General features: G+C 44.2%; 1 protein-coding gene across 1 annotated transcript in view; it reads left to right on the plus strand.

Annotated features, from left to right (window-relative positions):
• ryr2a (ryanodine receptor 2a (cardiac)) overlaps positions 1 to 24,238 on the plus strand; it is a 136,894-nt gene that overhangs the window by 58,189 nt on the left and 54,467 nt on the right. The window contains exons 16-48 of the mRNA XM_070927513.1: positions 118 to 213; positions 749 to 867; positions 1,214 to 1,347; positions 1,500 to 1,741; positions 2,080 to 2,272; positions 2,926 to 3,130; positions 3,456 to 3,560; positions 6,072 to 6,175; positions 6,398 to 6,481; positions 6,680 to 6,839; positions 8,799 to 8,946; positions 9,097 to 9,200; positions 9,499 to 9,603; positions 9,757 to 9,931; positions 12,552 to 12,760; positions 13,040 to 13,216; positions 14,487 to 14,632; positions 14,768 to 14,882; positions 15,299 to 15,459; positions 15,568 to 15,727; positions 16,323 to 16,409; positions 16,809 to 16,940; positions 17,206 to 17,300; positions 17,403 to 17,578; positions 17,776 to 18,428; positions 19,178 to 19,378; positions 19,818 to 19,923; positions 20,037 to 20,180; positions 20,290 to 20,417; positions 20,899 to 21,044; positions 21,467 to 21,581; positions 22,056 to 22,188; positions 23,559 to 23,662. Of these exons, the coding sequence (XP_070783614.1) occupies positions 118 to 213; positions 749 to 867; positions 1,214 to 1,347; positions 1,500 to 1,741; positions 2,080 to 2,272; positions 2,926 to 3,130; positions 3,456 to 3,560; positions 6,072 to 6,175; positions 6,398 to 6,481; positions 6,680 to 6,839; positions 8,799 to 8,946; positions 9,097 to 9,200; positions 9,499 to 9,603; positions 9,757 to 9,931; positions 12,552 to 12,760; positions 13,040 to 13,216; positions 14,487 to 14,632; positions 14,768 to 14,882; positions 15,299 to 15,459; positions 15,568 to 15,727; positions 16,323 to 16,409; positions 16,809 to 16,940; positions 17,206 to 17,300; positions 17,403 to 17,578; positions 17,776 to 18,428; positions 19,178 to 19,378; positions 19,818 to 19,923; positions 20,037 to 20,180; positions 20,290 to 20,417; positions 20,899 to 21,044; positions 21,467 to 21,581; positions 22,056 to 22,188; positions 23,559 to 23,662 (5,162 nt within the window). The remainder of the gene's footprint in view (positions 1 to 117; positions 214 to 748; positions 868 to 1,213; positions 1,348 to 1,499; positions 1,742 to 2,079; positions 2,273 to 2,925; positions 3,131 to 3,455; positions 3,561 to 6,071; positions 6,176 to 6,397; positions 6,482 to 6,679; positions 6,840 to 8,798; positions 8,947 to 9,096; positions 9,201 to 9,498; positions 9,604 to 9,756; positions 9,932 to 12,551; positions 12,761 to 13,039; positions 13,217 to 14,486; positions 14,633 to 14,767; positions 14,883 to 15,298; positions 15,460 to 15,567; positions 15,728 to 16,322; positions 16,410 to 16,808; positions 16,941 to 17,205; positions 17,301 to 17,402; positions 17,579 to 17,775; positions 18,429 to 19,177; positions 19,379 to 19,817; positions 19,924 to 20,036; positions 20,181 to 20,289; positions 20,418 to 20,898; positions 21,045 to 21,466; positions 21,582 to 22,055; positions 22,189 to 23,558; positions 23,663 to 24,238) is intronic.

Raw genomic sequence — 24,238 nt, forward strand, 5'->3', positions numbered from 1 at the left:
AGGTTAGAATGAACACTGTAGCTATCGGAGACAGGAAATAGTAAGAAAAGCTGTTGCCGTCATCGCACAACACAGCAGCACCTCTCAAGTCGTGTCCTTTTCCCGTCTACCTCCCAGCTGCGCTGATCAGAGGAAACAGGAAGAACTGTGCACAGTTTTCCGGTTCGTTGGACTGGCTGATCAGCAGGCTGGAGAGACTGGAGGCCTCCTCCGGTAGGTCACACTGATCACCACTCTGTCATCATAAAGTGATCACGTTGAAATCAGAGGGTTTTTCATTTCATCATTTGTGCTTTCTCGGGACACAACAAGAAACCTTGAGGCTATTTATTCTACTGTTTGTAACGTAACGTTTCACAATAAATGAATCTGGTTTTCAGACACCACACTACACTACTGTATTTTGTGTATTTGTATGTGTATATAGTATATAGCATATGTATATACGTGATATGCTCGGCATTTTAATGACATGGATCTGGGTGTTTATGTATCTTATCTTACCACTAGGGGTCCTCCTAAAATGGTACTAAAAGCTCCCAGCTCTTCACAGAGCTGCTGAAATATTCTAATGTGAGGAACTAATTCAGATCGATTTGATAAGACTGGCATTTGATAGACTTAGTGTCAGTGGAGTCTCTCCTAACTCCACCAGCTGGGAACTTCTTTTGTAAATACGGCACCTGGTTTTTAAATGCTTTCTGTAAATATGTAGTCTTTCTTACTATACATGTTTTGTATATTCTAGGTATACTGGAGGTGCTTCACTGTGTGCTAGTGGAGAGTCCTGAGGCGCTGAACATAATCAAAGAGGGGCACATCAAATCCATTATATCTCTGCTGGACAAGCATGGACGCAACCACAAGGTACAGGCACTTGCTTTATGTCGACATGCATAGTGTACACGTGTCTTTCACACGCGATAATCCACATGAATATTTGCGTGCGGTTATGAAAAGGGCCCCAGGAATCTGTGGGCAGAACCTGAGCTGGCTGAGGACACAGCGCCGGATGGACAAGTCTGCCAGAAGCAGTGAATTCAAAATGTAGTCACATTTCTCCTTGCTTTACTTTACATTTATAAGTGGATTACATCGTCCCTGGAGGGCATTCACTGAGCAAAGCCCCTGGTGGTTTATATGTGATCATACTGTAACAATGATATGTTTACAGCTCTTAACACATTTTCTGGTATGCGCGTACCCGTTCTAGGTTCTAGATGTGTTGTGTTCGCTGTGCGTGTGTCACGGTGTGGCGGTGCGCTCCAACCAGCACCTGATCTGCGACAACCTGCTGCCAGGAAGAGATCTGTTACTGCAGACCCGCCTGATCAACCACGTAAGCAGGTAAACACAAACACACCCATTTTACTGTGGCGTGCACGTCATCGAAAAAACTGCACAGATGCTGTCATTCTAACCCGCCAGGAAGTCGTTTTCAGACTTCCCGTGTCAGGTGCATCGCTGACAGCCTGTCCTCTGCTTCATCTGCCCAACAGCATGCGTCCCAACATCTTCCTGGGAGTCAGCGACGGCTCCGCTCAGTACCGGAAGTGGTACTACGAGCTGATCGTGGATCAGGCGCTGCCCTTCGTCACAGCAGAGGCCACTCACCTCAGGGTGGGCTGGGCCAACACCAGTGGCTACGCGCCATACCCCAGTGGGGGAGAGGGGTGGGGGGGCAACGGGGTGGGCGATGACCTCTACTCCTACGGCTTTGATGGACTCCAGCTCTGGTCAGGTGAGGTGTGGGTCTGTGTGTGTGTGTGTATCAAGAGAGATGATGGTAGTATAACTACTGTAGATGTGGCTGCTACTTAGACTTCTATGTGCTGACGAGCTAAATGATATTTGTACATCTTTTTGCGTACCAATAAATTAGGACAAGCTTCTCCACACATTTCCAAATAACAGGACAACATATCATGAAAAGCATTCACTGCATATGCTTTGATGTTATTATTTACACAAAGAAACTGGATGAACTCGGATGCAGTTGCAGACGGAAGATTAAAAAAAAAAAAAAAAAATCAGATGTTAAACTCCAAACCAAACTAAAACTCTGTCCTCACTGCACAGGCTGCATTGCGCGGACCGTCAGCTCACCCAATCAGCATCTTCTGAGAGCGGAGGACGTGGTGAGCTGCTGCCTGGACCTCAGTGTGCCCAGCATCTCGTTCAGGATCAACGGCCAGCCGGTCCAGGGCATGTTCGAGAACTTCAACTCTGACGGCCTCTTCTTCCCTGTGGCCAGCTTCTCTGCTGGAGTCAAGTTAGTGCATTCAGTTGTTTTCTGTCATGTCAGGGGAGTCTTGAGTATATTTCGTCTGACCGTCAAACACATCAAATGACCTTCAGAGTCACCTTCTACACCGTGAGACTAAAAAAAAAAAAGGCCAGATTTCTCTCACGTTTTGTAGCACATGTTACGCTGCGTAATGATAATCAGCCACAACCTCTTTGACTTACTGACCATATGTAAAATGAATTAGCTTATTTCTTGCTAAAAATACGCAGGATGTTAGTTTCTTGCCTATTGAACAACTAGTTGAATATAGGACAGGCAACAGTAAAAAATACAATGGAATAAATGCTAGAATTAGGCTGGATTCCGACCAAAATCTGGTTAGGGTTAGTGAGGTTGTCCAGCTTTTGGTTTGTTTTATTTGTGGCTATTTAAATGTAATTTTTACCTATATAACTACACTTGTCTGGGAAATTGTCCAGGAAGCTAAAATCTTACCAGTCATACTGACAAAACAAAGTCACCAACTTGTTAGTGAAGTTACAGTCACTGATTAAGTTGGTACAGTCTGCTTCCTTTGACATTTGGAGAATGTAAGTAAATACTTTTTTTTTTCCCATGTTGAAATCATACCCTGTAAACCATCATCTCTGCTCTTCCTGTCATCTGTCACGCTGCAGATTTCGTTTCCTCCTCGGGGGTCGTCATGGGGAGTTTAAGTTCCTCCCGCCTCCGGGTTATGCTCCTTGCTATGAGGCGGTGTTGCCCAGGGAGAAGCTAAAACTGGAGCCCAGTCAGGACCAGACTGCAGCCAAAGACCTACTGGGACCCACTGTTACCTTGAGCCAGGCAGCATTCACCCCCACGCCTGTAGACACCAGCCAGGTACAGACCACTGTCGGGGGTTATTACCAGCTTAGAGGAGTGATCATTTATGAAGACCCAAAGTGTTCAATATTGTTATCATTATGAAATAAATAATATGAATAATACATTAGATACATATACAATACATTTTAAATGATTCCATTACTATGAAGTGTTACTTCATCCTGCTTCTTTTCACAATAACAAAGTTTGTTTAAGGTCATTTTTATTTAATTCCAGCAGTTTCAAAATGTCCTGTGTTTTCCCCCACTGAAGCAACAGTGATGTCCTGAGTGATATAAATGAACACCTTGTGTGTTTTTCTGTGTGTGTGTTTGTGTAGATTGTGCTGCCACCTCACTTGGAGAGGATCAGGGAGAAGCTTGCAGAAAACATCCATGAACTGTGGGTGATGAACAAGATAGAACTGGGCTGGACCTACGGTGCAGTGAGTGTCAGACAAACTGCGTATGAAACACTGTCTATTAGTCCCTTTCAGACTCTCCTTTATGCTCTTCATTAAATCTAATGACAATTTAACATGTTGGTCTCATGTTTGAATATGCACCCGATATAAATCATTTTTCCCCTTGTGGTGCGGGCAAAAGAAGTAAAAAAAACAAAAAGAAAGTTGTACATATTAAAGGGTGCCAAGTGGAGACCGGGCAGGACTGGTGGCATTTCTGTGCTGCTGGAGACTGGGACTGGGATGCTTGGCAGCTGAGTGAGTCTCTGGGGCGCTGGGCAGCTGAAGCTGGCAATAGCGTTGGGAGCCATAACGGCCATGTCTCCTGTGGCCACGTTGTGAAAATTGCCAGGCGAGTTCCATAAAAAGGTGACCATTGGACGACAGGATAACTCCGCAGTTGTTCCATAAAAGGCTCCTGGGGATCAGGGAAAAACCGGCTCAGGACAGGCAGGTAGCGGGAAAGCCAGTTCAGGACAGGCAGGTAGCAGGCTAGCCGGCTCAGGACAGGAAAGTGGTAGACTAGCTGGCTGATTGCTAGCGTGCTAGAGGCTAGCTGGCTGGAGGTCAGCAGGCTGATGCGAAGCTGGCTGGGGGCTTGCTGGCTGGAGGATAGCAGGCCGGAGATTGAGCTGGTAGCTGGGAACCTGGGGTTGAAACCCAGGAGCAGGAGCAAGAGTTGGCCGGGCCGCCAACTGGGGACCAGGAGCAGGAGTCAGCCGAGCCGCCGACAGGAACAGGAGTTGGCAGGGCTGGCGATGGGACCAGGAAAAGGAGTCAGCCAGGCCGCCTGGTCGATTGGGGACCAGGCAGGACTGGTGGCATTTCTGTGGCGCTGGGCAGCTAGGAGACCGGGATGCTGGGCAGCTGAGACTCTGTGGCGCAGGGCACGCTGAGACCCAGCAGTGTTGAAAAAAATCTGCGACTCATTCAGGTATCGAGTTGCTCAGCCAAGGCTTTGAGGAAACCTCCCTGCGTGCCATAGACAGAGCTGCCTCTCTATACTCATTATTAGCGGCCTTCCTTCAACAGCCTTCAATGCATCAGCTCATACAGTTCTTCAGAAATAGTGTCTGCTGGGTCCATGACTGGCCAGTTCATACTGTAGCAAGGCACACAGGGAATAGGAAATATTAGTTAAATATTTAATCAATGAAACCAGGGGGGACGAAGACTTGGACGGTGAGACAGAACAGTTGGCAGTCCAAACAGGGAAACAAATCCAACAAGGATCAGGCAAGAATCAAAGTCCAAAATACAGGCAAAGGCTGTATTCGAAACCACCTAACATATTAGCAGTATATACTGATTTGGCCAAAATGTAGCATGTAGTATGCAGTATGCAAACGTACCGATTCAGAAAGAAACTCCAGTATGCATCGGACTGGTCTACCTCGCATACTGTGCTGGCGGTGGATTGCCATTAACATTATGTAAACTTTCACTTATTTCACCTTAGCAGTCCACCGACATCTGTCTGCAACCCAGTTACTGAATCTTCACTCATATTAGATCTACAAGGCCTCATTTCAAAGTTTTTTCCGACTTTCATAAGGCAGGGGCATGATACCTGCATGATTATTACTTCTGCTTTCCGAAAACGGAAACCGGCTAAGCCTGGCCTGGCGTACTGCAAAATAAGTCGATTTGACAGTTTCATACTGCATACTGATATGAAAAGCAGTATGCTGTATGTACTGCATACTGCATTTGTCGGTAGTATGTAGTAGGCAGTTTCAAATACAGCCCAAACCCAAGCTGTAAAAAAACAGAATAAAATCAATTAAATAAGTTACACAGTTACAGTGAAGTTACAGTACAGTGCAGTAATAGGTTATAAGTTACCCCAAATGCAACATAGGAAATAAAAGTGCAGTAGAGTTTTGAATTTAGATTTCTGAAGTGGCTAGGGTTGGGGCACATTTGATTCTGACTCGAGGTTCTACCAACTGACTGCTTTCTGAAGATCCAAGAGCCCTGCTGGGTTTATATTCTTCAAGGAGATCAGAAATGTATTTCAGACAGAGATTATTGATTGATTTATCAACTAGCAGAAGCGGATCTAGAAGCAGATCTATTCTATTAGTAACAGGAAGCTAGTGTAGAGCTTTAAGAACAGGAGTAATGTGCCCGGTTCTCTTGGTTCTTGTTAGAACTCTGGCAGCAGTGTTGGGAAGACCGTTACAATAGTCCACCCTGCTGGAAATGAATGGTCACCAATGGCAACAACAAGGGCCTCGGCCTTCGAGATATGATCTGAAACAATTGAGGATTATTATCTGTGCCAGATAATCCCAACCCACTTTCCAAGTATGGTCTTATGGTCCACAATAATAATATCAGACCAGTTAACTGGAGTTACCTGGATGCCACTTCAGTTATATGACTACATGCATCCAGGTCTCCCTTGGTTCTCAGTGTCTTGAGATCAAAGCGTGCCAAGCAACAGGCTCCCTTACTGTCCTAACCTTTGCTTGCTTTTGTGTGTTTCAGGTGCGAGATGATAACAAGCGGCAACACCCCTGTCTGGTCGAGTTCTCCAAGCTTCCTGAACAAGAGCGAAGCTACAACTTACAGATGTCTCTGGAGACTCTCAAGTAATGCAACAGTGCAGTGAGCAGCATAAGATGTGACATCTAGATCAAATATTTATCTGTGACGCCATTAACCCTAGATGACACACGATGCGTTCGTACTATACATTAGCAAACTCTTAAGTTTCTTTCTGTGGGTAATGGTAACATGTTTGTTGTCAGTATCAAACACCTGACTACTAAGTTACGTGTTTGATCGTGTGTGTGTGTGTGTGTGTGTTACAGGACTCTACTGGCCTTGGGTTGCCACGTTGGCCTAGCAGATGAACATGCAGTAGAGAAAGTCAAGAGCATGAAACTGTCACCAACGTAAGTCACCTTAACCGTCAGTGTAATAAGAGATGAGTAATGCCACAACTCAAGAAGGACGGATGTAATGATAAAATGATGGGGAGACAGTGGGACATTTCATGAGAGGACTAATGGGACGGATCAAAAATAATATTTAGACGACCAGGGGCGTCAGAGGCTCTTAGACATTCAGTAATTCAACTCTTCTCTGTGCAGCTATGAGTTGTCCAGTGGTTATAAGCCTGCTCCTCTGGACCTGAGTCACATCAGACTGACCTCCACTCAGGAGGCCATGGTGGACAAACTGGCTGAGAACGCACACAACGTCTGGGCAAGAGACCGCATCCGCCAGGGCTGGACCTATGGCATCCAACAGGTAGGACGCTGTGACACATGTTGTTAAATACTGGGCAGTGTGCGCGTGTGTTTGTTTATGTGTTGAAACAGACAGACAGACAGAGAGGGGACGACACATCAGACAAATATATAAGTGAATGAAATAATAAAGATAGAAATGAAATATGACAATAAAATGAAATACATTTATACATCTATATTCATGTGTGAATGTGTATGTATGCGGATGTGTGTGTGTGTGTGTGTGTGTGTGTGTGTGTAGATCAGAGGAGGTTGTTCCTCCTCTATTTTTGAAAGGCAAGAGGGAGATATGAAAGTATCATTTATAGAATAATTTTTCTTCTTTGGAAAAACAAAAACCCATTATTGAAATTCTGATTCTAAAATGCTCCAACAGCGACATCTGCAGGCAAGAGGGGGCAGGGCAGTCTGTGTGAAGTGGTGGTGGTGGTGGGGGGCAGAGGAGGACGGGCAGCTGCTCTCCTTCTTAGGGTTAGGGATCTCTTATATCAAGTTAATGCCAAAACACATTGGTGTGACCTAAACTGGGACCATATTCTCAGTCTGCCATTCACAATGGGGTTGTCTTTTTTTAGCCGAGAGATAATGGTGTACAATGGTGAATGTTTCTGTTCCAAATAAAGGAAGAGGTGCATTTATCTATCTCTTCAAGAAAGATTTCAGAACAAACCGAGAACAATTTGAAACAGGAACTAGGTCTGGGTAGAATGGTCATCTTGACGGAATTGATCCTACCTGTTAGGGAAACAGGAATCAGTGACCACTGGTTTAAGTCTTGTTTATGTGAACCTGTCTTTGGCTACTTTAATCGGAAACTGTCTAACTGTTGATCTGCATGATCAAGAATTGGAAATATTGTGCTTTTGGATGGGGTTAGGGTTAGGTTAGGTTGAATTGTGTAGCCTGACATTTCCCCAAATTTAGATATAACGTCCGGGGATTTAAGGATAGATGTGTCGGGTTCAGAGATGTAAAGAAAAAGGTAATCCGCGTACAATGATGTGGCCACCCCTGTTTATACCCATCAAGTCTACCTCTTTTCTCATTGCGATGGTTAAGGGTTCTATGGCCATATTAAACAAGAGTTGGGACAAAGGACAGCCCTGTCTAGTACCGCTTTAAAGGGGAAAATAGTCCGATTTTCATATGTGTTGTGTATGTCTCCTAGGGAATTTCTTTAAATTTTGCACAAACATCCACTTGGACAAAACACATATTTTGGCCATAACTCAAGAACTGATGACCATATTTCACAGTTAGTTGGACAATTGATTGGTGACACTTTTGACTCAAAAGTCAAGGTGACTGTGACCTTTCTGACTCTGATTCTGATTCTGAAAATGACCTTGACAAACACGTTTTTGGCCATAACTCAAGAACTGATGTTTGATGGGATACTATGATGAAATGATTCCATTTTTTACCCAAAAGGTAGAAGGTCAACTTTACTGTGACATCATAATGTCCTGGAAAAACACTTTGTGACAGCTGGCCGGACATTGAATAGCTGACACTTTTGACTCAAAGGCCAAAGGTCATTGTGACCTTTTAAAATAGGTTTTTAGCCATATTTTAAGAACAAATTGGGCGATTCCAGATCTCACAGACACATGTTGACTGGGACGACACAATGAGTGAACAAAAACTAGCACAGTACGGGCTTTCCTCCAATCTCGTCCGTTCTGCCTTTCACTTCCTGCCTCATTCTGAATTTCAAGCATCATCGGAATCACATGACCGCAAACAACATATTGGAGCATGTCAAGCTAATCGTGATCCTGTGATTGAGTGAGTGAGTTTCACCTACAGCTCATAGAAAGGCTTCCCATTTTAAAAAAATGCCAGGAGAAAATAAAAGCACCACGTTTTGTGTATTTATGCTCTATGAGAATCCATCTTTACATAGTAATCCAGTACATGTATACCTGTTGAGTCAGTTGTCTCTACCTCTTCTCAGGATGTAAAGAGTCGTAGAAACCCTCGTCTGGTCCCCTACACTCTGCTGGATGAGAGAACCAAGAAGTCTAACAAAGACAGTCTGAGAGAGGCTGTCAGGACACTCCTGGGATATGGATACAACCTGGAAGCTTCTGACCAGGACCATGGTATAATACCTACCCTTCATTGTATGTCGTTCAATGACTTTTCATTTTTCGGAATATCTTGATATTTCGTGCGTTCCATGAAAGTCTACCCGTAAGATTGCTCATTAGATCGCTTACCTTCCCCTCTCCCCCTGCCTCCTTCTCACCCAGCAGCTCAATCTGACCTCAGCAACATGTCTGCTGAGAGGTTCCGCATTTTCAGAGCAGAGAAAACCTACTGCGTTAATGCAGGGAAGTGGTACTTTGAGCTGGAGGTAAGAAGAGACATGCTTACCGATATCAGCCATTGGTAGATACAAATTGAAATCTCACGATCTGTAATTTTTTTCTACACTTTAACTAAATGCTGTTACTATTGCACATGTGTTTCTTGATCCACCCTAATCTGCAGCCACCGAGCAGAATGTACTTGTTTTTTTGTCAAATGTCCCCAAACACTCCAACAGACTGCAGAGTGCAGCTATTGCCAAGTTATCACACTGAGCTTTTACTGTCACTGTTTCACAGATCCTAAACTGGATATTAACCTGTTCTTGCTTCTCCCCCCCCCAGGTATTAACCGCAGGAGAGATGAGGGTGGGCTGGGCCAGGCCAGGATGCCTCCCAGACCAGGAGCTTGGATCTGATGACCAGGCCTTTGTCTTTGACGGCTTCAAGGTGGCTGGATTTGTTTCTTTGCTCTACGCATTCCCATTTGTTCATTTTCTTGGCACTGCAATGAAACATATAACGATACATTTGTTATATTCACCATTTTTTACATTTTGTCCAAATTAGTCATAAATGGGAAAGCATTTTTTTTTTTCCTAGGTCCAGCGCTGGCACCAGGGTAACGAGCACTTTGGGCGTGCCTGGCAGACGGGGGACGTGGTGGGCTGCATGGTGGACCTGAACGAACACACCATGATGTTCACGCTCAATGGAGAAGTGCTGCTGGATGACTCTGGATCTGAGCTGGCCTTCAAGGACTTTGAAGTTTGTGAAGGTCAGTGCTAGGGCTGTGTGTAACAATGTAGTGTTAATTCCACTTAATTAAGACATCACCAAATACTGTAGCATAGGCCTTAATACAAATTGGTATACAAAGAGAGATGACACTAATTACATTAATTAAAGGTTTATTAAACTACTAACTACACACACACACACACAACTATAACGACTTCACATCAAAGTGAATGAATAAATGCAATGAATGCAGTGATGAACAATTAATAAACGTGTGAATGAGGCCATGGATACAACAACAGACAATTAATGCATGAAATGAAAACCACTTTAGACGCGATGACGCAGTCAATGATTATCTTGGCAAACTGCATTAACTTGTGTAAACACAGGAAACCACTAAGTAAATGACACTTTAACAGTGACCAATGAAGTCACCTTCATGCACCTTTCAGAAGCTGAGAGGTTATTGGGAAGTACAAGTGAAATACTTTACGATTCCATAATGCACCCTCGATCCCACACGGCGATTCGGCTTGAATCTGCTTTTCCTCTCTCTCAGGTATATTCATATTATTTTCTGGCTAATAATTACATTTTTTTGTTTTTTTTTAACCGAACTGGCAACACTGCCCAAGTAGCTTGAAGAAGTACCGGAACGGAACGGAGGGAGATCGATTGACAGAACGCATCACTTAGTTTGGTCTCTTACTTGCTTTTCGTGGTTGTAAATAGTGTGTGTGTGTGTGTGTGTGTGTAAAACTGACACAGACAAGAGAGGACAGAAGCAGTGTGCCCATATATGACACTCCAAAATGCGGTAGAGACTCTCAGCATAGTTTTTGATTACTTGACAGTATGGCGGATAGCCCCTCCTAGTGCAAAAGTCTTGCCACACAACTGTATATAACACCTTTTAATGTTTTACATCCAGCAAATGTTCAGGACAGGGGCCTCTCTATTCGCGGTTTCCTCCCCCTCACTGTAAATCCTCAGCTGTTCAAATTCCTCCGTAGACAGTTTTCCAGACAATTATTTCAAGATGCACTCCATGTAGTGGACTGACCTTAGACCCAGCAGATCGGCTGCAGAATGTGCGTTCAATGAACTCGGCCCAGCTGCATCTATTATTTTCTTTAGAGTAACGACTCCAGTGGTGGTATTGGGCTGTATTCGAATCTGCCAACTGTACTAGCAGTGATTTGGCCAAAATGTAGCATGTGGTATGCAGTATGCAAACAAAAGCAGAATATGCAGTACCTCAAAAACACCCGGATGTCATATCGATTCGGAAAAAATAGACAAACCATTCTGCCTTCCAATCTGATTCATTCCATCAGTTCCTTTTATCCTCACAAACTAATGTATGTAGGGGAGTTATGTCTTAAAGTATAACAATAATTAAATAGAATTTAACATACATCAAATTCACCACCACCCATGTCGGGATAAATTATAGCCAATTAACTAAGTCTCATAAGGTATACTAAACTATCAATTTGGAACAAACAATATACAATCGAACTAAATAAACTTAACTAAAAGTGTGTGTGCGTGAGTGTGAGCATGTGAATTCGGAAAGCAAGTCCGAGGCTTTACGTAGCCAGTTAGGAACCAGAGTTAGAAGCCAGCCCTCTATAGGGGAGCTGGGATTTTGTTGACCCCGCCGGGGCCGTAGTCCAGTGGAAGTCAGGTACATTAAATTAAGTTATGTCTGAGTTTAACATCAGATAATCGCGGGTCATCCAGGTTTTTAATGTCCTTAAGGCACGCTTGAAGTTTAGCTAACTGATTGATTTCATTTGGCTTGATCGATAGATATAATTGGGTATCATCTGCTTAACAATGAAAGTTTATGGAGAATTTCCTAATAATATTGCCTAAAGGAAGCATATACAAAGTGAATAGTATTGGTCCAAGCACAGAACCTCGTGGAACTCATGTGTGAATGAGTGGAATAACTAACATATGTCAGCCAGTAGGCTAGTAGGATCAATTAATTTATGTAAATACATTTTCACATTTCCTGTTTCATTCGTTAAATAGACCACACATCCCATCTTTATCTCATCTGGATTAGTGGATATGTGTAACCAGTTCTTGTCAGGTCAGGGTTTTATTGTCCCTGCATCAAATATCAGCATGTTACAACAAAACTTGACAAAACAAAAATGGTTAGTTAAACATAGCATATTAATTAATGTACATTTAATTCTGCGTGGCAAAGTCAGTGAACCCATATCCTGGAATGTGGGAGTATTAGCAGTTATTGTCACGTGGACGCTAACTTCCATTGGAGGTCTGGCAGGGTCTGTTTTATGTTTCATGTAGACAAACACTTGTCACGGAATGTTCAGTCTTTTATCAATAAAAGATACAAAATGTTCATCAGCATCCATGTTGATCACGCAACAACAACAACATACTCACATATTCACATTCACTGCACTAACCTTGCTTAACAAGAAGCCTACAAAGTAAATCATACAAAGGATCCTCATTATGCTGAAGACCCTCCTGGTTATTTCGTAAACCCTTTGACACAGAATGGAGTTGCACAAATGGTCCATTAAATGGTTTCTCTATGCATAGTGTTACAGGAAAGTAATGCACAAAGAGCTTCATGTCAGTATTTGATTTCGTCTGTCCGTCTCCAGGTTTTATCCCAGTGTGCAGTCTGGGCGTATGTCAGGTGGGGAGAATGAACTTTGGTAAAGACGTGAGCACTCTGAAGTACTTCACCATCTGCGGCCTGCAGGAAGGCTACGAACCATTCGCTGTCAACATGAACCGGGATGTCACCATGTGGCTCAGCAAGAGGCTGCCTCAGTTTGTGCCTGTGCCCCCCAACCACCAACACATAGAGGTGAGGGGTGTCACCTGCAATACACACTCAGGACCACCTGGTAGAATCTGCCGTTACTGTAGATTTCTGGTAGAGCATTCAATGGCACTGGGCTGCGATCTGGACTAAAATGTATTCCCTTCAGACACATTTCAAGATAAATATTTTTTGTCTTCTATGTTTTTTTCCCCACAAAACCGTTAAATAAACTACTGAAAAGTACGCCGAGCTGATTATAACATGCCAAGTTGACAGTACAGACAGAACTAACGGTTTTTGATTTTCCCCCTCCTTTTTCAGGTGACAAGGATAGATGGGACGGTGGAGTCATGTCCATGCCTAAGGGTCACTCAGAGGTCATTTGGCTCACAGAACAGTTACACTGACATTACCTTCTACAGACTGAGCATGCCCATAGAGTGTGCAGAATCCTTCTCAAGATCCCCATCTAACGACAGCCTCTTCTCACCAAAGAGGGTAACAGTACCTCATACACACTGACATGCACATGTATACACACATATGAAAGATTGGTAAAGGTATTATACTGTATTGCACATAGGGAGATGTACATAGTACACCATTTGTTATACATTCAGAAATATTGCATGAGAGTGGATTGTCCATTTCGGTGTGCATGGTCTACTGGGAGCAGTGCTGATTGTAAAAGCCTGACAGCAACCGGGAGGAAAGACCTGCGGTACCTGTCCTTCATACACCGCGGGTGAGGCAGCCTGTCACTGAAGGAGCTGCTCAGTGCTACCAGAGTGTCCTGCATGGGGTGGGACCTGTTCTCCCTTAGGGATGATAGCTTAGCCATCATCCGCCTTTCTCCCACCACTTCCACCGAGTCCAGGGGGGGCATCCCAGAACAGAGCTGGCCTTCTTAATCAGTCTGTCCAGTTTCTTCCTGTCAGCCACTGAGATGCTGCTGCCCCAGCAGGCCACTCCATAAAAGATGGCTGATGCCAACACAGAGTCAAAGTAGGTCTTCAGGAGTGGCCCCTGCACTCCAAAAGACCTGAGTCTCTTGAGCAGGTAGAACCTGCTCTGGCCCTTCTTGTACAGTCCAGTTGTGTTGTCAGTCCAGTCCAGTTTATTGATCAGGTGAACACCCAGGTACTTGTAAGATTTCACCATCTCAATGTCCATTCCCTGGATGTTCACTGGTGTGGGAGGGGTGTGTTTGCACCGGCAGAAGTCCACCACCTTCTCTTTGGTTTTCCCCGCGTTGATGTGGAGGCGGTTCCGCCGGCAACAGTCCACAAAGTACTGGGTCAGTTCTCTGTCTTCCCTGTCGTCCCCATCTGTGACGAGGCAGACAATAGCAGAGTCATCAGAGAACTTCTGCAGGTGGCAGTTAGCAGAGTTGTGTGTGAAGTCTGCAGTGTAGAGGGTGAAGAGGAAGGGAGCCAGGACCGCTCCCTGCGGGGGCCCCGTGCTGCAGACAACCATGTCGGACTCACAGTCCCGTATCCTCACGTACTGTGGTTGGTTGTTGAGGTAGTCCAGAGTCCATACTGTGAGGTGCTGGTCCACCCCTTTGCGCTCCAACTTGCCCCTCAGAAGCGTGGGCTGTATGGTGTTAAAGGCACTGGAGAAGTCAAAGAACATGATTCTCACAGTGCTCCCAGCCTTTTCCAGGTGATACTTTGTGATCTGTGGAGGTGATACTTTGTGATCTGTGGAGGAGGTAGATGACAGCGTCATCCACCCCGTGTGGTGTGTTCACTGTCTGTTTCTGCAGGAGTTGGAGGACTTTGAAACTGTGTCAGACTTTGAGGTCCTGATGAAGTCTTCTCATGGTCACAATGGTCCCAATGGACCTGAGAGAGATGAATTCAATAACCACAAAGATTATAACCAGGAGAAGCCCTCCAAGCTCAAGCAACGGTAAAATCTCCATTTCCTCACATCAATATTAAAAAAGGTTATCCATATCCAGCAAGTCATTTTTACTAGTTTGTCATTGTGTTTGATAATTGTTTTTAAACTTTACAAACCAAAACCAACCATCTGATCTGCCAGGTTCATGTTGAAGAGAAACAAGCCAGACAACAGCTGTCCATCACCTATTCGTCTGTCAGAAGAAGTCATGGCCGACGACAGAGATGAATATGAATTCCTCATGCAAGCCTCTACTGTGAGACAACACACATACAAAATAAAATCCACAAAACACTTACGTGCAATATGTACGCCACGAGTAGCTCCCAAGAGAGCAAGTAAGGCTAGAGATGCACAAAATGGTTCTGAAATGAATATATGATATAATACAAACCGTTAGAATAACCACATGGGACAGGTCTACATGTCCTAGAAAAGTGTTATAGCTCAGTGGTTACATTTGTTAAATATGACATTAGAATTTATTTGTAGTTCTCAACTGTCATTCAGGTCTCTGGTTCTCAGCAAATAATGTTTATACCCTGCACCAGACAGAAGTGTTCACCCAAGTGTTCTCAATCCCATTATTTCCTATACGGGTGTTGTAAAGCCCTTTTGACAAGGTAACTGTGATCGAGGGCAACGCAGTTAAACTTGACTCCTTCTGTGCAGCACTACTATTCAGTTCGGATCTTCCCCGGCCAGGAGCCCAGCAGTGTTTGGGTGGGCTGGGTAACCTCTGACTTCCACCAGCATGACCCAGGCTTCGAGCTGCACAAGGTCCGAACGGTCACTGTTACCCTGGGAGATGAGAAAGGCAAAGTTCACGAGAGGTTAGTCGAGTTGTAGCCAAACCATATCTTCTTTGTGTTTGTGTACATGTTTGTGTTTTATATTAAAGCGTAGTAACCGTTACATGGTTGTGTCTCTGCGGTCTGCAGCATCAAGCGCAGTAACTGTTACATGGTGTGGGCTGGAGAGAGCAGCAGTCCTGGCCAGGGGAGGAACAACAACGGCTTAGAGATCGGCTGTCTGGTTGACACAACAAATGGACTGCTGACCTTCACAGCCAACGGCAAGGAACTCAGCACGTACTACCAGGTAAATGTTTGAAATGGTGCAACAGTGGTCCCTCTCTTCAATTCCTGCTTCCATCTTGGTTTTTCTCCCCCCGACTATTTTTGTCATCCTATCATCTGTAAGTTTACTTCCTGCACCGAAGTTTGCCTTCCTTTGTTCTTGCCTTGTTTTTTTCTCTTTATTCTCATGCATTTTTTTTTTGAGACAACCTGGCACCAGCTATATTAAAACCACATTCTCCAGTACATGTCTAATTGAAAGGAAACTGCATGTTTTTTTGTGCTGTGGCGAACGTATCTGCTCTGTAAATCATATGACTGTGTTCTCTGAGAAATGTGTATTTTAAATCCTTTGGTTTCATGATGAACTGAGCCACAGACTTTGAACGACCCACATCAGCTTTCTTCCTGATATTCTTTTCTACAAACGTCATCAGTCTCGCCCTGCACCTTGTCTTGCTGAACATGTGAAAAAGTTTTTTCCTCCTGTCAATAACGACAAAACATCATCGACGATACGTTCAAAAATCATTAAAACCTGATTGCAAAAAAGCAACGACTAATTATGCTTCCAGTTGGACTTTAGTAACTAGCTAAGCGCTCTCTCCTCTCCACAGGTGGAGCCCAGTACTAAGCTGTTCCCAGCAGTCTTTGCCAAGGCCACCAGCCCTAATGTCGTCCAGTTCGAACTGGGGCGTATTAAGGTGAGAAGGACGCACACATACAGCTGCGTTTCCTGTTGCTGCTTCATAATAAAAGCCTTCTAGCGGTACATAGGTGGAGAGATTTGAATGTTTTATGGAGAAACAAACACATAAATCACTTTTTGTTCACGTATTAAATGACTTGATTTGTTTGGCAAGATTTGCTATTGAAATCCTCCTGTCACAAATCCTGAAGAGGAACATTCGATGTCTGTTTAGTGACACTTTAGTGGCCAAGAGAGGGAGCTAGCAATCAGCGGGATTGATAAAGAGAATGAGAGCAGAGACCCTGTGTCTTTGCATTCTCTGTTTATAGTCTCTCCTGTCACATCAGTTTGGGATGAAATGACGTCTTACGCATGAATTTGTATCATTGTCGACGTGTCTGTTTCCTGTCAGAACGTGATGCCTCTGTCAGCTGGTCTGTTTAAGAGCGAGAGGAAGAACCCAGTTCCTCAGTGTCCCCCCCGGCTGCATGTGCAGTTCCTCACTCCTGTACTATGGAGCCGCGTTCCCAACCACTTCCTCAAGGTAACAGCTCTTACCTTGTAGTAGGTCTGCATTTGTTGGCTTTATTGGGGGCTTTTTTTTGTTTTGTTTTGTTTTGGATGACTGCATTTGGGATATAAAAGACAGAAATGTAGACAATGTTCAGATCACTAATTGTGCAACGTATAGAGCAAAGGGATGTGATGGCTGACAGTTTAGAAGAAATATATATATATATATATATAAGTGTGTACGAACAATTGGGACACAGCTGCTGTCTTAAATTCAGCTTACTTCTTATTTTCAGGTGTCAGCATCCAGAGTGAACGACAGACACGGCTGGCTGGTCCAGTGTAACGAACCTCTGCGTTTCATGTCTCTGCACATACCTGAGGAGAACTGGTGGAGTACCCACAGCTACACACACACACACACACACACACCTTTTCCTCCTCTCTCTTATTTCTCACGCAGTATCTGTGTGTGTGTGTGTGTTGCGTCCAGGTCGGTGGATATCCTGGAGCTGTCAGAGCAGAGGGACTTGTTAAAGTTTCACTACCATACCCTCAGGCTGTACTCTGCAATCTGCGCTCTGGGAAACAACCGGGTGGCACACGCCCTCTGCTCCCACGTGGACGAGGCGCAGCTCCTGCAGGCTATAGAGAATAAGTACATGCCAGGTAACACACACACACAGCATATGGATGAAAATAACTGCATCCGTAAGGAAGGAGTAGATGTCAGGGGAAGAAAACATTCATGTAATTAGTGCTACCAGGAAATGGATGTAGTTCATTAATAAGAATGTAAATAGTGCATTTAAGCCTTAATGTTTCAGTAGAATGTTTACAACTATCCGTCTGTCTGTCTCCCACAGGTTTGCTTCGTGCGGGCTACTACGACCTCCTCATAGACATCCACCTGAGCAGCTACGCCACGGCTCGCCTCATGATGAACAATGAGTACATCGTTCCCATGACAAACGAAACCAAGAGCATCACCCTCTTTCCAGATGAGAAGAAGAAGCATGGCCTGCCGGGCATCGGCCTCAGCACTTCCCTGAGACCAAGAATGCGCTTCTCCTCCCCAAGTTTTGTCTGCGGGGCCGGACCGTCGCATCGTAACAACGGCATCAACGGATCGGGAGACTGTTTCCAGTACAGCCCCGAATTCCCCTTGGACATACTGAAAATTAAAACCATCGAGATGCTAACAGAGGCGGTGCGGGAGGGAAGCATGCACGTACGCGATCCAGTAGGAGGCAGCACTGAGTTTCTCTTCGTCCCCCTCATCAAGCTGTTCTACACCATGCTCATTATGGGAGTCTTCCAAAACGGAGACCTGAAGAACATCCTCAGGCTGATTGAACCGTCGGTGTTCTCTGAAAGACGAGAGGGGCAGGAGGACGCGCACATGGAGCTGGATGTGGTGAAGGAGGTGGAGGCTGAAGGAAGAGGAGAGGATGAAGGGAGGAACATGCCTAAAGAAGGGCTGCTACAGATGAAGCTACCAGAGCCTGTAAAACTCCAGGTGACACTCAGTAAACCCTCTCCGATTAGCGGTGTATTTACATGCACGACATAGTATGCAGTTGTGCGGAACACTGACATAGAGTCAAAACACCGGGGGAGCACGACTTCACGCGTCACATATACCACAACGTTGCAGCCACCTCATGAACGTGACAAAACAAGCTCTGTATCTCAGAGGTTGAACCATATCTGCGGCAGACCAGCTGTTCGGCGCGATTCTCCCTAACAGCTGTAAAAATACAACATGCGTTGGAAACAGTTCTTTTATCTCGTTTCACAAAAAAACCCAAAAAACTCTGAGCTTTTTTTAAAACTTGCTGAGCTTTTATCAAATTCTGCACCCAAATGTCCTTTTATTTCCTCAGTTGGTGTCAGCACATTGGAAGTGTTTTTCCTGTGATAGTCCTGATAGCGTGTCAGTGTTAACTCTTAACACTAATTAGCCTAATGGCACAGAGAGAGACGACCGGTGACGAGCAGTGGAACACTTGGTATGACGATCAGAACATCAGAACCAGGAAATGAAACAACATTTGATGGCATTTCTAAGAGCTGGTGGCAAGACCTCAAACACCGTGAACCTTGAAAAAGTTTTTAAATGTGCAACGACAGTTACGCCAAAGTTTGATGACAGAGGGATGTTTTGTATACTACAAACTTATTACAGCTTTTTTATTATGTATCTATGTATCTGCATTATGTGTGAGACTGTATGTGTCTCATCTTTGTGTGTGTGTGTGTGTGTAGATGTGCCATGTGCTGCAGTACCTGTGTGACTGCCAGGTGCGTCATCGTATCGAGGCGGTCGTGGCCTTCTCCGACGACTTCGTGGCATGTCTCCAGGACAACCAGCGCTTTCGCTACAACGAGGTGATGTTGGCCCTCAACATGTCCGCAGCCCTCACTGCCAAGAAGACCAAAGAGTTCAGATCTCCTCCGCAGGAACAGGTAGGAACCCCACTGAAGGAAAGAGAGGCTGGGCTGGAGGGCAGAACAGTACAGAAGAGTAGGCAGTATCGTGCGGACCGGAGAATAACATGAAGCGTATTAGAGGATGTTGAATTAGGTCACGTCCAGTCCCTACAGAAAGAGAAGAGTACAGGAGATCGTGAAGTAGAACATAAGCAGAGAAGAACAACACACAATAGACACTCTGAATAAAAGTATCACCGTACTGATATTCACCGGCCAGCTCCCTTCTCTCCCATTTTATGGGCTTCAGTGTATGAAAGTGACGTCAAATAGCATCTTTCCAATGCGGGAGTCATCCCATTCAAAACCAAATGTGACCAAATGTGCGGTGGATGTCCGAGACGTAATCCAGTGGCTGTTTTAGGTTTCATGAGCAGAACTTGAATCACAGTCACACCCGCACGTGTTTCTGCAGATCAACATGCTGCTGAACTTCAAGGATGAGAAGCAGGAGTGTCCCTGTCCTGAGTACATCAGAGAACAGCTGCTGGACTTCCACGAGGACCTGATGAGACACTGCGGTAAACTACCAATAAGCTTCACCTATGCAGCCAACCAAACATTCCAGCGAAATACAATATCCTGGTTGCCCATGGAGATCAGTAGGGATCAATAATGACATCTGCCCTCTCAGGTATAGAGTTGGATGAGGACAGAGGGATGGACGCCGACGGCGACTTCACCATCCGAGGTCGACTCATGTCGTTGGTGGAGAAAGTGGCTTACCTGAAGAAGAAGATGGCCAACCTGCCAACGGAGAAAAAAGACAGGAAACCCAGTAAGTCCTCTGCACCAGCTGATCCACAGACAGCAGTTTGTTGTCGTTGCTCTCTGACAGTGACACAGTGTCTCTCTCTCTCTCTCTCTCTCTCTCTCTGCCTCTGCAGGTACGTTACAGCAGTTGATTTCCGATACGATGGTCCGCTGGGCTCAGGAGTCAGTTATCGAGGATCCAGAGCTGGTCAGAGCCATGTTTGTCCTGCTGCACCGCCAGTATGATGGCATTGGAGGGCAGGTTGGTTGGTGTCTCCGTGTGTCCCCTTTAAGCGTCCCTTTTGTTGGTTGTCTTGTGTCTGCCATTTCTTAGTACTGTAAAAGCAGCCCTGCTTCTTCTGTGGCTTCATCAGCTGAAAACCTTCAACAACTACAAGTTATTGAATTGAAAACACACAGTTGCACATAATCCTCGATATATCTGTAACGAGTTTGCTCAACAACTTGCTGCTGATGCGAGAAGGTGACGTTCATATGCGAACTGCATCAGAAATGAAAAGAAACAGATTAGAGTAAATCATTAAAGACATGTCCTCCAAAGTGACGTGTAACCCTAACAAGAGACTTAAAGGAACAATATGCAGAAGGAATAATATTCCAGAAATATGGATAACATATGGTAAGTGATAACAGACTGTCCTGCTCAGTCCGCTGTCTGTACAACTTGTCACAATGTCTCCGATCGTAGGAAATGTGATATTCACCTGTTTCTGTCTGTCCAGGTGCGGGCTCTTCCCAAGACCTACACCATAAACTCAGTATCGATCGAGGACACCATCAACCTGTTGGCGGCTCTGGGTCAGATCAGATCTCTGCTGAGCGTCCGCATGGGAAGAGAGGAGGAGAAACTGATGATCAGGGGGCTGGGGTGAGAACGCCAGCGCCCTTTAGGGTTTGTAATTAGTGCAAATCCTAAAGGGAGTGAGTTTCACCTGCCGCTCACGGAGAGGCCTCGCGTCTAAAAATGCCAGGAGAAAACAAAAGCGGCACGTTTTGTTCGGCTCCACTCTGTCCCTGTTCAGCCAGTACATCTACGATAATCCTTCATTAATCACTTCAACAATGTGTATTCACTGGAAACGTGCAGTATGATCAATATGGTGATGGCTTCCATTTAGCCAAAAAATGAAGTCTTCACTACATGAATATATATGAATATCTGAATCTGCACTGACATGGATGAAAACTGCAACTTGACTGGTAATACTGTATAGTCAGTGCTTATGAACCTGATGAGAGCCCTGATGATTACAGCAATGTGCCTTTTCACTTGTCCACCTTCCTCTGCAGTGATATCATGAACAACAAGGTGTTCTACCAACATCCTAACCTGATGAGAGCTCTGGGAATGCACGAGACTGTCATGGAGGTCATGGTCAACGTTCTTAGTGGAGGAGACTCCAAGGTATGAAGTATATATATATATATATATATATATATATATATATAAACTAGAGCCAGAAAATAGGCTTAAGTACTGAGGCTGGATCAGGTTGCCTGGAGTCCTGGAACGGCTTAAATCAACAATGTGGCTCTCTCTTAGGTCTTGTGTATGTAACCCTTTCACCATAGGCTCGTGATATGATAACTGATACTCATTAAAGTATTAACACACAATACTTGGTAAAATGGTGAAAGACGTCTCAGTGTGTAACAAGGGGAAACTACGATTCTCGCTCTCTCTAATAACTGATGAGAGGCTCCGGAAAATAATCCTGGTTTTGATAACCGATGATGTTTTTTTGACTTGTGCATTTGACCCTGAAGAGAGCAAAGACATTTAAATAAATACAGTGATAATAAAACCTCATGGACAATATAGCATTTTTTTTTTTTTTAGCTAGAAGACAATTGGTGCATGATTTTTGTGTTTTTGCAGGAAATCACCTTCCCTAAAATGGTGGCCAACTGTTGTCGATTTCTCTGCTACTTCTGCCGAATCAGCCGTCAGAACCAGAAAGCCATGTTCGACCACCTCAGCTACCTGCTGGAGAACAGCAGCGTTGGCCTCGGTGAGTTAGTGTGTGTGTGTGTGTGTGTGTGTGTGTGTGTGACTTATACTGTATCTGCTGCTTCTGTTTTTTTTTTTTATCCTCTCCACTGTTAAGTCCCCCTTCTTTGAAATGGCATAGTTAAGTTTACTGTATATAGTATAGTATATACAGTGCTTAACACATTTATTAGACCACCTGTCATAAAAATGAGAAAACACAAATATTTTAGAAATCTGTCAAAAACTTGTTTCAAACTAAAAATTGTATTGTTATTTATTAGGCAAATAACAAACTGGAACAACTAAATAGTCCTTATTCACATATATTAACCAGAAATCTTAATGTTCTGTATGACCTCCTTTGGCCCTGATAACAGCTTGCATTCTTTGCAACCACAAAACAAATGTTTCTGTTCAGGAATGCAAGTAAATAACTGTAATCTGGCATCTCAATCAAAAAATAATAAATGTGCTTTACTATTTTTTTCTGCTTTTTTGTAAAACAGTCAATTTGAGAATTCATGGATAACAACAATAATTCTATTTTAGCATTAAAGATATCATTTTGATTAAAGAGCTTGGCTTGCACATACTGGTGGATTAACCATTACAGAGACATCAGATATTTTGGTCATCAGCAATACTGTTCATTTAGGGCAGCGGTGGCAAACACCTTACACTGGGTGGGGGTCTAAATACATTTGTTAAGCACTGTACATCATGTACTTACTACAGCCACAACATCGATTTCAGACCATGTGGACGATATTGGTGCTGTGGTTCAATCAAGGATCGGACATTCATGCGAGTCCACTACCCGTGTGAGTGTGAGCAGGAGGCACATTGAAACAGTGATCAAATGTCTAGCGTGAAAATTCTTTTGTGATCTTGGGAAATAGTCATTTAGACAAATAATTCTCGCGGGCTGAGTATGGAATCTCTCCCTTGTTTACTCATTTATGATCCCCTACATAATAGACACTCAGCGGTGAGCAGTAGGTTGAGGTTTTGGACGTGGTCATCACTGACAGCTGTGGAGTTGCACAATATACATCAAGTCATTTTCGCATCTTTAATTCCATTGTGGAATTTAGGTAAATTGGAACCTGAACACTCAAATAAAATGGCGGACAGTGAATAGAATGTGCTAGATAGTGAATAGAGAGCGGTTTGGAACACGGTCGTGGACTTCATTAGCAGATGGATGGTGGACAGCATGTGACAAACACAATGAAGATTCTCTGCTCACCCCTGTGAGTTGTTGTCTCCCTGCGTATGTTGTTTTATAGACTGCCCATCCTCTTACTCGTATGCTTATTAATTATATCTTCTCCTCTCTTGTCCTTCTCCTGTCCTGTCCTCTACTGCCCCCTCTTCCCCTCTCCTCAGCGTCTCCGTCCATGCGAGGGTCTACTCCTCTGGATGTGGCTGCAGCATCGGTTATGGATAATAATGAATTGGCCCTGGCTTTAAGAGAGCCAGACCTGGAGAAGGTGAGGTTGACAGACATTCACACACACACACACACACACACACACACACACACATATGTGTAGATGCAGATGATGCATTGTGCATCATCTTAGTCCTCATGGTGTTACTTAGCTGAAACTAATGCAGTCTTATACAACAGTCCTGCAATAACTTAGACCTCCATGAAGTTCCTAATGTTATTTTTTTCTTTGTTGAAACTGTTTTAGAGGGGATTTGATTCAATTGCATGGTCACTTTGGAGCATGCAGTTTGTGCTGCTGCTGCTGCAGCATGTGTTATACTGAGAGGTGTTTCTGATATTCAGTATACACCAATTCATATTATTGATATCACTGTGGATGTACTACGTATTAGAAACACATCTCAGTGTAATGTTGCTCCTAAAGGTGTATCTCGTAAACTGGCATCTGTTGGAATATACACCAGTAAGCTTATCTTCATAATAAATCAATGTATGAATATTTAGTTGATATTGTTTTGACACATCCACACAAATTAGTGCCCATATGAAGCAGAGAAAAAAAGCACATTTCTGAGCTGGAAGCGCGCAGCAACCAATATTTTTTTTTTTTTTT

The sequence above is a fragment of the Enoplosus armatus genome, chromosome 20, assembly GCF_043641665.1.
Source record: "Enoplosus armatus isolate fEnoArm2 chromosome 20, fEnoArm2.hap1, whole genome shotgun sequence".
Lineage (NCBI taxonomy): Eukaryota > Metazoa > Chordata > Actinopteri > Centrarchiformes > Enoplosidae > Enoplosus > Enoplosus armatus.